This window comes from Mauremys reevesii, linkage group 16 (genome assembly GCF_016161935.1).
Source record: "Mauremys reevesii isolate NIE-2019 linkage group 16, ASM1616193v1, whole genome shotgun sequence".
Taxonomy (NCBI): domain Eukaryota; kingdom Metazoa; phylum Chordata; order Testudines; family Geoemydidae; genus Mauremys; species Mauremys reevesii.
The window spans coordinates 35,223,822-35,240,212 of NC_052638.1; the positions used below are offsets into that span (position 1 = coordinate 35,223,822).

The 16,391-nt window shown below is 37.0% G+C and overlaps 1 protein-coding gene across 13 annotated transcripts in view; it reads left to right on the forward strand.

Moving 5' to 3' along the window:
- The window catches only part of CDH13 (cadherin 13), a 748,254-nt gene that overhangs the window by 382,271 nt on the left and 349,592 nt on the right, over positions 1-16,391 (forward strand). The window contains exon 7 of one of the 13 annotated variants that reach the window (XM_039502846.1): positions 15,479-15,860. The exons of the other annotated variants lie outside the window; for them this stretch is intronic. Coding sequence (XP_039358780.1) covers positions 15,479-15,595 — 117 coding nt within the window. The 3' untranslated portion in view covers positions 15,596-15,860. Of the gene's footprint in view, positions 1-15,478; positions 15,861-16,391 lie in introns of those variants that run through there. 13 annotated transcript variants of the gene reach the window in all.

Here is a 16,391-nt window from a genome sequence, read left to right on the forward strand (position 1 = left end):
CAAGCCAATCACATGCACCTATACGTCAGGTAATGGTAAGTGGGTGGCACATGATTTACGATGTTTCTCAGGGAATCACTCTGTTTTCTTTGGGAGTATTTCATGACCAAAGCTCAATTTAAAAAGAATATGCAGTTCCCTGTTATATATTGTTCCTATATGATCTATGATAGAAGGAAGAAAGATGGTCTTGAGGTGAAGATCATGGACTGGGGCTAAGGAGACCTGAATTCTGCCCTGACCTCCTGTCTGATTTTGCTTAAATTACTTATTCTTTATGTGCCTCTTTTCCACATCTGTAAAATGGGGATATCCTCAGTGTGATATTACTAGGATAAACCTTTAGGGGGAGGAGCTGATACCATGGTGTGATGGAAGCCTTATAAATACACAGATATACTGTAGAATCATATAAATTAGTGATAAAATAATTCCAGGCTGTACATTTCACTTCACACTTCTTCTAGTTCTCTACTTCATCAAATTATGGGGTGTACATGTTTCCCGTGGGATTTTTGGTTCCGCAGATTCTATAAGTGACTATCTGAACGTTTTCCTTTATATTTAGTGTTATATTTTTTCCTTCTTAATGTCCTAATTAAAATTTTTAATTACTCTTCTTTTGACTCAGTATAACTCCATCTTCTTCCATAAAGCCTGTCCTTTATCATTAAATCAATGGAGGCATTTGCCATTGAGTCAGTGAAGAATCAATTCCTCTGTTTATGTATTGGAAATGACTTGAACTAAAATTCCAGATCCAAACACATCCAAAGTTTGGAGCCAGATCTGAACTTTGCATTTTGGGTCCATGTTGAGCTGGAAATACACATCAGTCATGTCAATGAAATCGCCTCTTCTCAACCTTTCCTACCTACCTTGAAATTTGCCTAAAAAGTCCTCTATGGCTTAACCTTGAGAAGTTAGTACCCTTCCTCTTTAATAAGAGACTATCTGGTGCAAACAGAAGCAAATAGTGCCCATTATCTATTATTCCACATTTTTCAAATCAGTTTTTTTGTTTTAATTAAGATTTTATAATATTTGACCAAACAGAACTATATGACCTCATATATTTCAGTGAATGATTTAGACTCAGTCATCAGCAAATGACTAAGATTATGATCCTCGTTGCAGAGTTAAAAAAATCAATAGTCCTGATCTATCTGTCTTGTATTATTAATGAGAAGATCTAGAAAACTTGATGAAGAGAAAGATAGTGTGTGTGAGAGTGTGAATGTAAATAGCTTCCTGACCAATACAATGTAATGATCTTTCCAGCAGACTGCAATGATTTCATCAGTGAATGGCAGATTACTAGATGGGAGTGTTTGAAACCAGACTTTAAGCAGAGACTCCGTATGATGTATCACCAAATCATCTGAGACCAATTGGTGCTTTTTATGGAGTGTGATTTTCTTGCTCGATAATTTTTAATGATTCTGAATAATTTAGTGCTGATTTTTCTCTCTAGTCATAACTCTTCTGGCTGTGAATATGATTATCAGCACCCAGTTGTTGTTAGATTATTAGGTTGGCTAGTAATGTTATAGATGATTGGTTTTTCAGCTTTAAACATTCACAACTGTGAAACTACCCAAAAAGATTGGTTTCAAATCTGCATTATTTTAGTGAATTTCATAAAGTCTGGAAAACCATAAATGAATAGACTCTGTGCATTGTTTTGTAACATATTGTAAAAAACAGGTTACACCAGAAATTCCAGAATGCATATGTTAATTAAAATTCATAGAAAATTTTCCCACAAACAATTTTTTAAATGGAAAATATGATTTTGTCAAAATAGAATTTTTCCACAGGAAAATGTTGATTTCAAGAACATTTTTAAATTTTTGGAAATGACATTTCAAAATGAACCATTTTTTTTCCAGCTGTCATTTTGAAATGAACATTTTCTTTGAAACTGACACTTCAGCTTAAAATGTCATTTTTATGTCATTTAAAAGTTGAAAAGTCACCATGAAAGGAACATTTCCATTTTGCATTGACATTTTGAAACAAAATGTTTACGTTTGAAGAGAATTTTATTCTGAAATGTTGAAGCATTTTCTTCCTCTTGAAAATTCACTTAGACATTTCCACAGTTACAAACAAAAAATTCTCTGAGGTGGTTGGTTTTTGTTGTTTTGTTTTTACCCCTGATTAGCCCCCCCCAAAATGTTGAAATATTGATCAGCACCTCAGTTGTATTTAGATATCAGATTAACTCATGATAAGTATTGTGCATCTGATTACTTGTGGGATGGAAATTCTATTTTCTGACCAGCTTCTGAGAGTAGTTCACTAATTTTTAATCTACACAAAGAAAACCATATGTTAAACCATAATGAACACAAACTTTTGAGTGTTTGAATTCTTAGCCTTAACGTTTCATTCATGCTAGGGTGTCTTTGTTTTGTTTTGCACATTTATGACATAGATGAATGCCTAAACCTGCTCTTATTTTGGACAGAGACAAAGCTGCCACTGACTTCAATGAAAAGGAGATAAGACCCAAAGTTAGCAGCAATGAAATAAAAGATGTTTTAACATTTTACTTACTAATCTTTTCTACTGTCCATATCTTTATTCCAGGGATATGAATGCTAATTGTTTTGATAGAAAGTTGGATTTGGACTACAAAGAGAGAGAAAGAAAAGGATACAACTTCAAATGCAGTAATTTTCTGTTTTCATGCACATGTACAAAGTGTCTAGCGGTGTTAAGCAGAATAGCTAAAAGAATCAAAAGCTGGCACACTCATTGCTGTAGTGAGTTTCTTCCAGACTATTATCCTGTTGCCTCCAGCTTAACTAAGGCAAAGGTTTGATGGGAACTTTTTTCTAATCATGTATCATTACTCTTTTTGGGTGACTCTGTGCTGACTGCTAAAGGAGAGTTCTCAATAGCACAATAGTTATTGTGGTGTATCAAATTTTCAATTTCTGTGTACGCACAGTATTTATATTTGAAAATATATTTTAAATGATATTTAGAAGCTTTCCTGTGTTAATTACCACTGACATTTATCCTATCGTATAGCTGTAGAGGGCTTAAAAAAAAAAGCCTAATGCCTGATTCATTTTATAGTAACGGTATTTTACATCACATGGCAATATAAAGAGTGCTTAAAGTGGATGTAAATTATAGTTATGGTCATTTAAAGCCCCTTTTACACTCCCAAAGTGGTGTAAAAAAAAGGGGGGGCTTAATGTAAACGAGAATCAGGGCCAAAACCTCTGCATTCTCTATGCTCTGTCTCCTCCCCACCCCCTCCATTTTTGTCTGTAAAATTCATGACAGAGTTTCAACTCAAATGTCTCAGGGAAGAACAGTAAGTTTTCTCTTTACAGGTTCTGTGGGTTTTTTTTTTCCTTCCTGTAAAAGGTGCTAAATGAAATGACCACTTTAATTGTAAACTGCCTGTGCTGTTCACTGTCTGTGGATAAGTAGATTTGAGTCCCCAGGGCTTTAACTCAGCACCTTTCACCAGCACTATATTCAATTAAATTGCAAAGCAAGTTCAGAGGGCAGAGATTCTATAGAAATGTGACTTGCAGGTACCAAGGTAAATAGTGTGTATTTTTTATCATTATTTTTACCCCCTTGATATAGTCCCTTCGTAATGAAGACAAAGGGAGAATTTATCAGATAGTAAACAAAGAATAACTCTCAGCTTCACTTAAAAATAGAAAGTTGCTTTATTTCTCTATTTTGGTTTTGGTAGTATTTGCCTCTGGCAACAAGATCCCCACAATCCATTTTTATATATATATAGTGGCACTGTTCTTTGGAAAGAAAAGGAACTATATGATTTTATTAAGAGCATGTCTTAGCAACAGTTTGAACAAACTACCACTATTCAAAATCAGAAGCAGTTTAACCTTAGGGTATACCATATATTTTGAGTAAATGCTTCTGATTTAAATACCTAAATATGTGCAGCTCTGTGACAGGCCTCTCACTGCTGTGTCATAGTATATCATTAATCACCCCCTATTGTGATCTGAATACTAATTCAACTACATGAGGTGCACGAGTACAAAAGCAACACTCAACATAATAGGGCCTTGGAGTTATCATATCTTCCAATTCACCAGACAACACCAGTGCAGGAGGGTGGCAATTCAACTCTAATTATTATTTAAAGAGGTAATATTTGAAGAACTTTCATTTGGAAAGACTTCTTATAAATGCTAATACAGTACTTAAGGAAATGGCACAACATGGCAAATTATGACTGTTGACCTATCAACTTTCATTACAGCTAAGGGATAAAGATTTTATCATTCAAAGGAAGATGAATACTCTTTAAAAATAATTTTATAGGGATTCAATACATTTAGGAGCCAAAGGTAACCATCGTATTTTTCAGTTGCATTTGAATGAGGAACAGTTAGATATGGTGGAGCATTATTAAAAAGAGAGCTGTGTGTGTGTGTGTGTATATGTATATGTGTCTTGTTTTGTTTTTTCCTGAACAGCATGAATGTGCTGTCAGAAAGTGCAACTGTCTCAGCAGCAATTGAAAACTAATATCTCCTATTCTTTGAATTTTATTTGTAAAATATTAGGTTCAAGAGAGGCACTTAACACAGCCTTAATTTACAATAACATTATGTATCTAGGAGAACAAAGTGCCTTTTTGACTTCGTAATATTCAGCTGAAATTATGTATTGAACACCACAATTTAAGGTGCAGTTTGGGGGCAATTCCCCAATGCTCAGGAGGTAGAAATGGGATTGATTTTTTTTATCTCTAGAGATGAAATCTTGGCCTGATTGAAGTGAAAGGGTATTCTGCCATTGGCTTCAATGGGCCTGCAGTCTCTAGTTTAAATCTGGTATGGAACAGTGGTATATACCATATGTTATCTGTTTGGTTGCTTATACGGACTGTTTTATGGGCGTCAATCTAATGGACAAGTGTCTATATAACAGAATGTGGAGCTAATTGATGTGATCATAATGGTAGTCTCAGCACAAGGCAATGTTTGAATAGACATCAGAGCATGGTTGGGAAATACTGATGAGACCTTGCAGGAATAAACTCATGAATACTGTGGCTGGTTCCAGGGCTGTCAACCTGGCAACATTTCACAAAGAGAAGCTGCACCTTTTCGTAAGAGATATTTCAAACATAAGAGTACAATTTCTTAACAACAAAAGCCTAGTGTCTGGTGCTCCTGAAATGAGCCCGCTGACTGGGGGTGATATGCTATCAGGTGCTCATGGGTCATAGTGCTTCATTAACAGGTATCTCTCAAAGAAAACATAAGTGTAACTGTGGTATTTTTGACAACAATGCAGTATTTTTGTTTCTGTTGGGAGAGTGGAGGAACACTGATCCAAGCCTGCTGTATATTGATTTTTACTAGGATTTCCCCACCACCACTAGCCTTGTGCATGCAGTAAATAAGACTGAATCTTACACACACAAAATATGTGGAATAGATATGTCCTGACTATAGAACAGATGTTTCCATTAATATGATCTCAAGGAGTCTCGTAGCTTGTTTTAGTAAGACCTGCTTTCATTCACTTTGAAGAAAGAGTATGTGCATGTGTATCATGCTGTAGCAACAGGTTTGAGCTGATATTAGAGAACTTTAAATGTATTCATGGAAGGTTTTACACGTCTCATGCCACCATTTGTGTGGTCTCTTCTTTACATTGTTGTGATTGGGAAGACAGTATTGAAAAATACAGATGAGGTCAACTCCTGCATCCCTCTGCGCACACATCTCCCATTTAAAAGCCAGAGTTTGCCACATTTCCTCATTGAGAAGCCTCTTACTGGTTGAATAGTTCCATTCAAATCAGTGGAAGTTTGTCACTAAGCAAGGTACTAAAGAACCCATATAAAGGGGGCTTTCAGAATCTGGCTTTGTGTCAGTTAGGCATTCATATGTCCTTTCTACAGGACTGAGATTAGGGTGTGATCATACTGACTCTGTATGATGATTGACTTTTTAAAGAAGGTAAGAGAAAATGTATAAGAGATTGTGACCTAAGACCAAACAGCATGTCAATGGCAGAGTTTCATGAAGAACTCAAATTCTGACTTCCAGACCCCTGTGTCACAGTTTGAGGGTAACTGCACCTGAACACACACACACACACCCCTCTGTCCCGCGGTACGCTCCAGGAGTTTCCAGTCATATATATATAGCTGCCATCTGTCTCAGGGCAGGTACCCATATCCCTCTCCCTTATGACTAGGGTATTTAAGGCTACACAGCTCCCTGTCTTGTACATGATACCCCCCGCAAGCCAGTCTGCCTAATGGCCAACACCTGTGCAATTGCTTTCTCACTGAGAGTTCTGAACAGTGTCTTGCAGCAGTTACAATTTACCTCACAGCTCTTTCTAAGCAAGCACATTTATTCTTAAGGCAAAAACATTACAGAACAAAACATAAAAAAACAATAAAAGTTCTTATACACATGACAAAAGCTTACCAGAGATCACCCATCTGTATTATGGTCCTCAGTATGCCAAGGTCTTCCACATCCCTTCCACGAGGGTTGGGAATCTCCTTGGACAGAAGGTCCTGTCCATTTTCTGGATCACAAAGATGGCCCTATGTCAGTTCAAGCTCAGCTTTTTATACCAATAACCCTTTCTTTGTCTGAGTATCTGGAAAACCTTGAACCCTACGGATGATGCTTCTTCAGAGTTGTTTACAATCCCCAGGGTAACTATCCCTACTGTTTTTAGTTCCTGTAGGAGCTGTGGCAAGCCTTGCCCAGGGAATAGAACACTATCATGGATAAACCATTCACAAATTTAATACAATGGTCCCCAGAGATACTGTGTAGGGTTGCAATATCTTTCATAGCCCACATGACCTCTAGACCATACTGTCTCACTACAATAAGAACCTAATCTAAAATCAATTGAAATCAGTGGAAAGAATCCCAAAGACTTTTGCTGGTTTTGGATCAAATCCTTACTGCAATGAGATAGGATGGTCTAACAGTCATACAGCCTTCCATAATAGGTTTCCATTGACTTCAGTGGCTTTTGGATTAGGTCCTAAGTGTATAGAGCTATTTATTAAGGAAGGAGCAGGGAGCGTTGATCTTAACCTAGAATGTCTCTGGTTTTTCACTCTGTCATAACCGCAAAGATCTAAAACCAGAGTTTTTTGCATACGAATCATTTAATTTTTTTCCAGGTGAGATGGAATTGAAAAATTAATGTCATGGTTAATCAGTTACTTACTATTTCACTGTCTGATTTCATAGGAATATTTGAATAGACATAAACCTTGATGCAGTTTGGTTTCTAGAACAAACACATAGACCTTAAATAGTTATCCTGTGCATTGAAAATGCCAATCAATCATGATTTTTTTAAATCATATTTGACTAATTAGGTAATAGTGCTTGATATGGTGGTGGTTACTGGGAGATAATGGATTGCATTAGTAATTAAGTATCCCTAGTGAACTGAGAGCGCTAAACAAACAGGAAAGCCAATTGCTAAGGAGTAATGAGTGCTGCACTAGATGCTATAGTTATTGCAGCAATAATTATCACACACTGATACATTTATTATTTGAAGAACCATATTCACAGAAAGCATTCTCTACATGGATAATCACTGAATTTAGGCAGGCAGGAAGTGTTTGTTGTCTACGAAAATTCCATACTTCCTGCTCACTAAACCCAAGTTACAGTAGACCACCCAGAACAGACAATGACACTAATACTGGATGTAGGATATTCAGGTTCAGTGCCTGTTCTGCTTAATTCAGAAGAGGGACTTGAACCTGGATGTCCTACGCTCCAGGTCAGTAGGCTATATAGTCAATCTCTCTCACTTAATTTCTCCTGTTAATTTAATACTCATTGGGACAGAAAAAGAGACTTCCAAATCAAACAGAGTAGGCACTTGAGCCTAGAACTCCCATATTACTTGCGAGTGCCCTAGCCACCAGTCTATTATCTATTCTGGGGCTCTTTTTCTTTTTCTCTGACCAAAAAATGCATCCTGGACCCGAGCAAAGTCTTCCCAATGAAAATTTTGTCAAAACCAATGTATTTTTGCAAAATGTTTCATTTTTCACAAATCTTCATTTTTGCAATGAAGAAACATTTAGTCAAAATTTCCTGACCAGCTCTGGTTTGGAGTGTATTGGAGCGGGACTGAAGATTTCGGTATATGATAGATGGGTCACTAGCAAATTATAATATGTCTAATGTTTGTAGATTAAAGATCCTGGCCATGCCGAAGTCAAAGGGAGTTTTGCCGTTGACTTTAATGGTGCCAAGATTTCAGCCATTGTTTGTTGTCTTACCTGTTAATTTCCTTTATGTTAAGAGATTTCCTTAATGGGATTTGCACTTAAGCAACTTTGACTCTTTTTTTAACAAAGTTATCTGTGTGGTGTTGTGTCAAATAAATCAATTCATATCAAACAGCACAGAAATTCAACCAAATTTGGGGTGAGAGGAAACTTCAGCACTACCAAAGAGCTTATAGCTCGGAGATGAAGAGAGCTACAGTACCTTTGTTCTGTTAACTCAACAAGAGGACAGAGATAGGGAAATTGAAATTGCCCATATTCAGTTATGGCCAAGATCTCAGGGCAGATGATCCCTGCCTTTAATGGGATCTTTAATGATAAGTGAACAGAAAGTTACTTTGCATCTCCACTCGGAGGTATCAGCCCCAAAACCACACAGCCTTATAACACAACACTGGTGCATAGTTTCATTTCTGATTCAAAGAAGAGAGTTCCATTTGCTGATTCACTAGTATCTCTTCTCACAGTGGCCTTTTTTACCCTTTGAATGTCTCCATTCAGGGACCACTCAAGCCTGAATGCTGCTTTTCTTTGGAAATTCGAAGAAATTGGAGCCTGAGGTGGTATACCTCCAGGCTGCTTTCATGGAGCTGTAGTTTAAAGGTCTAGGCAAACCTGCCTGACAGTCTGAAGTCTATATCAATGATAATGGTGATGGTTAGGGACCCAAAGTGTTTCCTTCTTTCCATCAGCATCACTTCCATCTAATCTGAATTTCTCTTTAGCCTGCAAATTTTCAACCAGGTGCTGCTTTTCTTTTGGGCAGTTACTATGATACCTAGAATATAATGCTGCCTGCATTAGCTATAGACAAAGTGGCATTAGCTATAGACAGGCCACTTCTCCTTTTTTGATGGCATTTTCATTTGGCTAACTTGTATTTAGCGCCGTCATGTTGATGGTGAATAATTTTGATAAAAAAACTGAACGAGACACAGCAAGGTCTATGTGAATTTTAGAGGAGTGTTATCCTGTTGGTATATAAGTTTGTGGCATGCATATCATTCCACCCTAAATCATAGCCCTGTAACAGCATGCAGATAACATAGCATGACTTCCTTTTGAGAAAGGACGTAATTTTGCACACTGCTTTTCTATTATTTTTAATAACACAATTGCTGCTATTCTTTGTATTCCCCTCTCTGCATATTTGTTACACTACTTGTCTGTCTTAAACTTGGATGTGAGTTATTTGTGGTAGGTACTGTCTATAACCAAATATTTGCATATTGCCCAGCCTGATGGGGCCTTGAGTTGTTTGGGGCTCTCACCATTACTGAAATAGAAATAATAATAATGAAAAAATGGAAACCCATAATGTCAATTAATTTTGGCAGACGCCATTTGAGATAAGTAAGTCCTTGTGTTTTTTTTGAAGATTCTGACAATTTAAATGCTGGATGGTAGGGGGAAGCTTATGTTTTAAAAGGTCAGTTTGCAAAACTGGCTTTGATTCATTAGAGAGAGACAGCTGGATTTTCAGAAATTTGCTCCATTTATCCCTGCAGGCATACACTCTGTCCCTGCACCAAATGGATGGTAACATTACTGTTATACTGTTGATTACATAAACATTTCCAAACATCCTGATTCCACAAACTTTACAATGGATTAAAATGATTTCTTGACATATTTGTCTGTCGGTTACCAAGCAACCCATGGTATTGTGACTGCAGTCATATCAAATTGGTATCTACTTAGTTTTCCAGCAACCTAAACGAGAATTCTATTTAATCTAGGTGTATTCTGTACTGATTTTTATGACTTCCTGCAGTCTCCATACTCATCAAAAAAGATTTTCATGGTTGGGTTACATTCTTTTCCATTATTTTCTTTGACTAATGGCTATTCAGGAAGCACATTCAGTATGAAAAAGTGTTCAATTATTTTTTTTTCTGGGCAGTTTTTAATACAGGAATGCAAGTGAAGAGTGAAAATCAAAAGCTTTGAGTCTGGTTTCCATACAGATCAACCCCCAAACATTCAGGTGCTTCTGTGGGGCTTATTTCATCCTGTTGGTTTCAGAGAGGTATAATTTAAACTTTCCCTGCACGCCAGCCTAATTAGCTATTGGATATTCATCTCAGTGAAGGACAGGCTTTGTGTTGTGTGCACGGTTGCTGAATTCTAGGTGCAGCTGCAGCATCTCTGAAAATAGTTCCCTTACTAAAGACTCAGTTTAATTTTACAAGCATGGAGTCACCTCATATGAATATCCAGCATGCTTTCCTAAAACACAGACCTTTTGGGTCTGCAAAACTGGACATGAAATCTCTTAAGAACATACTTTCCTGGAAAATACATATTTTATGCAAAAACAACATGGAGTCCTTGTGGCACCTGAGAGACTAACAAATTTATTTGAGCATAAGCTTTTGTGGGCTAGAATCCACTTCATCAGATGTATGAAGTGAAAAATACAGGAGCAGGTATAAATACGTGAAAGGATGGGGGTTGCTTTACCAAGTGTGAGGTCAGTCTAAATGCAGCCAGCTCAGACTTACTGCTAGTATTTTAGCTCTTCTGTGAACTGGAAATCAAAACTGCTAAGGTGCACAACCCTTTTATGAGCCCCAGAAAAGATTTGTTTTCAAGGGGATCATATTTGAGTAGTGCAAAAAAATAATAATGCAGATTTGGGTTAATTGAAACATTTTGTGATTTCATGTCAAATTCACTGAATTGTTTCAATCGAAAAAACCAAAAATCCCAATAAAGTGCAAACATTTTATTTTGACATTTTCAAAATGAAATGTTTTGACTTTTCAATTTGAGATGACTTTTCAATTTCAAATTTTACTTAATTTTGATTTTTTTAAAGGTAAAGGAACTTGAAAACAAAACGAAATATTTTGTTTCTGATGAGGTGAAATCCTTCCTTCAACCTTGGCCTTAAAAAACCCAAACTACCTCTTTTTAGTTCACTACATTTTTTAAAAAAAAATCATTTTATGTTGACCCAAAACAAGTTTATTTTTTTTTTATTTTTCAGTTTGGTGACTGAACCAAAACATTTGTTATTTGCACCAGTCTAGTGCTTACTTTATCTTTTGTGCAACCCTATTAAACACTGGATCATCTCCTTTCTTTGGCTGTCTTAAATCTTTTGTTAGTGTTTTGTTTTGTTCCTGCTGGCCAAGTGAGTATTGAAAGTTGCAACTAGTCAAAACCATGCAGGAATTCATTTGAGGGCAGGAAAGTTGTCTGAAAATAAAGCTTCTCTACAGAAGGTGGTAGTCAAAGAGCCACTAGAAAATAGGAAATCGAAATATAAGGAATGAAACATTTGTTCCTAGTGGTTTTTTTAACGGCTTTCCTATAATGTCTGAATGCTAATACATTTTTTGAATATGTGCCTGCTTTCCATCTGTGGGATGGGTTTCCATTTCATAGACACTAATGTAAATCTATAATAACTCCATTGAAGATAATGAGATGACATTAGTGTCACAAACACTAGAACATAACCCTGAAAATATAAAACAGTTTTAAGAATACGTCAGTTGGATGAAATTGGTCAGATATCCTCTGATTAGTTGTTGAAAATGATCAATAGATTGGCAACGGCCAACTCCAGACCATAATTCTGTTTTAACAGCAGCAATGTTGCTGGGGCACAGATTACACTGGGGTTTACCCTTCTTTACTGTAACAATGGCAAAGTGTAATGCAGTAGCTCAGGTCATCTTTAATCTTTGTGGCTATATTATAAGCTGCTAAGAGTACTATATAGTGCAACAGAGTGGAAAGCTTTTTCTCTCTGTACTTGGGTCATTGATATTAGTTAAGGCTCCAGCGTCATTCTTACTCTTGGATCTGTGAGTAAGATACTGGCAGTCATATCCTTAGCTGATGTAAATTGGTGTCACTCTATTGACAGCAGTGGAGCTATGCCAAATTCACCGGCTAAGAATCTGGCCTTGAGTTCTGGGAACCACATAAAATCCGTTACTTTTATTGGCAATTTCTCAACAATCCATTCATGCAGTACAGTACAATGTGGCTTCCCTGGGTGACTCATGCCAGCTGTCCCTCTTCAGGGAAAAGTCACTTGAACTCCTGCTGACTTCAACAAGTGCTGAAGGAATTTATCATCTTGAGGATTAGGCCCCATTTGAGGAGAAAAAAAGAGGAGGCAATATGGTAACAGAATTCTGCTCTGCATGGCCTCCACCTCTCCTACTTTTCAGTGATAAGGACATTGACAAATGTGGTGAAGTTACAAGAACGCTGTACCTTTTTAAAGGCTCACTCTTCCTTGTATCCAATCACCTGTGTCTTTGAAAATTATGGCCCTCTTCATTTTTTTTTAAAAAAGGAAATCATAGAGTGCTTTTAATAGTTCTAAAAAATAAGTAAGTAATAATTATTCTTGTACCATGAAACATCATCATGGAGAAACATAATATGAACAGCATTGTAATGGCTGAGTTACTAATGCCGAGATAGTGCTTATACCTGTACTATTGTTGCAATAGTTCCAGACTATGAACTATTGTTTAAACGGCATGCATTTCAAACGTTGCTTAAAACTTGTATTTGCATGATTGACACTAATGACTCTGAAGGAGACACTGCATTCTATCAAGTATGTAATTTGTGTTTTTTTTAAAAATTGCCCGAGTACCTGTTTACGCAGCAAACCGCAACAGCTGGGAAGGTGTTGTAGCAGGATAGCCAATAAATAAGATGGTTCATATTTAAATGTCTAAAATTCATGCTAACATTATCCAGCACAATGACTGCAAGGAAGTGGTTATTTATATGCATATTAAAAATTCTGTAAGTAGCAGAGTTGTGGCATTTGGATCCAGAGCTGCATTGAGATTTTCGGTCACCTAAATTTTGGTGGTTGGAGTTTTGGTTTGGGCTAGCTCCTAATAAATATGAGACCGTAACATCATTCTTTGTGTCTTTTCTATTACAGTTACCTGAGAGAGGTGTTTTAACCTGTTAAAATAAGAGCAATGAGAACTACATCTTAACATATTTGGAGTCAGTGGGAGTTTTGCCTCTGTTGACAATTCAAGATAGGATTCTACCTGGTACTAGTAAAAGTCTGATACAAAAACAGAAAAAAAGCCTTACCTCGGTCAATAAGGGTATGTAGAAATAAGGCAAACATTTTGTATAGTGCTTAACACAGCCTGCTTTACATACCATAGTTCTCAGACTTAAGTACCTATTTTTTCTCAAATCACACTGTTAGCATATTTCTTCATTATTTGGGCACAATAGGAAGACAGGAGGCAGGAGGGCAACTCAGCCTTTAATTCTATACTTCCTGGCCTTTGCGGATTTAAATTCAGACTGTAGGAGGTTATAGTCTCCCTCAAAGCCTGTGTTAACCTTAATGGGAATTTTGTGTGATGAATATACCACTTACTTAATCTGTTTGTGTGGGGTTTTGTCAGCGTGAGGTAAGTTGCAGACAAAGGAGACGCTAATACAACTACACAAGGTCAAGAATTAGTTCTTTTAAGAGATTTCTTCCCCCCTTTTCATTAACTGATCTCCATTATTTTGTTAATGAGAGAACTAAAAGAGGAGAACAGGTGCTGAATCTCTCTACCAGTGTTTTGAATTAAAATACAGTACAGGTAGCCCTTGCTTTAAACTGAACCATCTGCATTCTGCAAAGCTTCTGAAGAGCTATAGAGGCAGATTTTAAAAGGCTACAGCATCAAGCATCTGATATTAGGTTTTTTTCCAGTCACTGAATAATAATCTTTTGTCTAATATATTCTTACCGATTAATCCTCGTGAACGCAAGAAACCTTTCTTATGTATATGTAATGATAACATTACTGTTGAATACTTTGTTCATGTTTTTGTTGGTTTCATGGATCCTTGTTGAGAGCACCAGTGTGTCCTTTGTAGAAGATTATCCTGGTCATAGGATTTATTGATCATTGGAATAGTGTTTATCTTCATAATAAGAAAACGCCAAACACTTTAAAGGGGCAATAAGGAAAATAAGTCCCCCCCCTCGCAATCTCATTTGTTGAAAGAATATGAATATTAATTAAAAATTCAGACACTTCATTTCTGTTGCAAGGCTCCTTGCAAAAGACAAATTATTTTCCACATCTACTATTTGTTAGAACTGACAGATGAGATTAATATGCTTCTTAAATTGCCATTACTAAGGGTCAATTAATAAGTGAACTAACCTTGTGAAAGTCATTCTGAAAGACTAGTTATGGGTCTATAATGGTCCCTGTCAAATTACGTAAAATTGAGAAAATGAGAAAGCTGTCAAATAAATGGCAAGCTACGATACCTACTAATTACCTTCTCCATAAGGTAAATGAGCTTCTGTAGTTGTTGGTTAAAGAAACAGGAAATGTATGCTAGAAATGCTACTGATAAAATAACATGCTGAAGTGCACAAAGACTTGTAGATAAACTTGCTCGAAGGAATAAATATACAAATCTACCTTGGTGAGGGAGAGTGACATTATTTGCAAGCCAGGAGCGTATTTGCCAGGATCGGTTGAAAATTAGAGGGGGATTTTGAGGCATCCATAGCTGTAATACATTCATTGTGTCCCCAGATTTTTCAGACTCTATGGCCTGGTCTACACTGGGGAGGGAGGATCGATCTAAGATACGCAATTTCAGCTACGAGAATAGCGTAGCTGAAGTCGTCATATCTTAGATGACTTAGATTGACTTACTTTGTGTCTTCGCGGCACGGGATCAACAGCCTCCGCTCCCCCATAGACTCCGCTTCCACCTCTCGCCCTGGTGAAGTTCCGGGAGTGTGTTCGGGGATTGATGTATCATGTCTAGACAAGACACAATACATCGATCCCCAATAGATCGATCGCTAATCTGGCGGGTAGTGTAGACATACCCTATAACTGAGGGTTTTTTTTAAGCTGACCTCTTGAGCTTAACCAATTTGTCCAAAATTATGATCCCAATGAAAGAAAATATCAACTTCTACCAGGAGACATGTCAGGGACAGACATTTGACACTGGGTTTCTTTGTGATTGACACTAAATCTTAAGCCTCCCTTGATGCTCTCTTCCTATGAGCTGGCCAAGTATCACTTTATTTCCTTTGTAAAGCACTTTGAGATCTACTGATGAAAAGTACTACAGGAAAACTAGGTGGTGGTCTTATTAACTATACAAAAATCCTGCTTCCTCTAACAGGCCACACAGCTACAGCAGACAAGTGGAGCAGCAGGACAACATGACATGAGCATAATCACTTTGCAGTCCCCCAAAAGAGAGAGAGAACTGTTAAGATCTGATTTTAGGCTCTACTGACCTTGGCAGTGTCCCTTTTAAAGAACTGACATCTATAATAAAAAGGAGAAGAAGTAACAAGAGGATAAGGAGCTGTAAGGTGAAACGAAAAGCAAAAGGGATGTGTGGTATAAGAGGTATGGTACAATATAGTAACGGACTTGGGAGGTTTAGCAGATGTTTCCTTTCACCTATTGATTTCAGTGGCAATTTAGTTTGGCAGTTGGCATGTTACAATAATTTCCAACAACAAAATAATCTAATCGGCAATTTTTCAGGTAGCAACTGGGTCATATCAGCTGTCAGCAATTGCCAATTACCATAGGTAGGCTGGTGTGCTGTATATTTCAATCCAAGCCCATTTTTAGCTTGTTTTATAGCAGATTATGGAATTATCTAGCTAAATAATCTATCATTTGCTAAGCATCTTTTGTATTGACCCTCTGGAAAGGGAACTGTGGATAATACCCCAAATGGCATTATCCTAACGAATACTGAAATTCTATAATATATATAATTAATTTGGATAAAAGCCACATATTTGCTCTGATGGTATTGATGGCCATTCATGCATTAATTCATACATTCAAATTCTGCTAATGTTAGTATAAGGGATTTTGTATTAGTTTGTCTGAATGTTCAGGGAAGCAGAGGTCTTTCAGAATCTTGTGCAAAGAGTGCTGAACTGGAAATTAGTTATTCGAGTCATTCACCTGTTTATAAAAAATGGTCCAGTAAGAGTGCAGAAACAACTCCATATGACTGAAATGATCAATCACAGAGCACAAACAGCAACTACTCAAGGCAGGAGTCACAG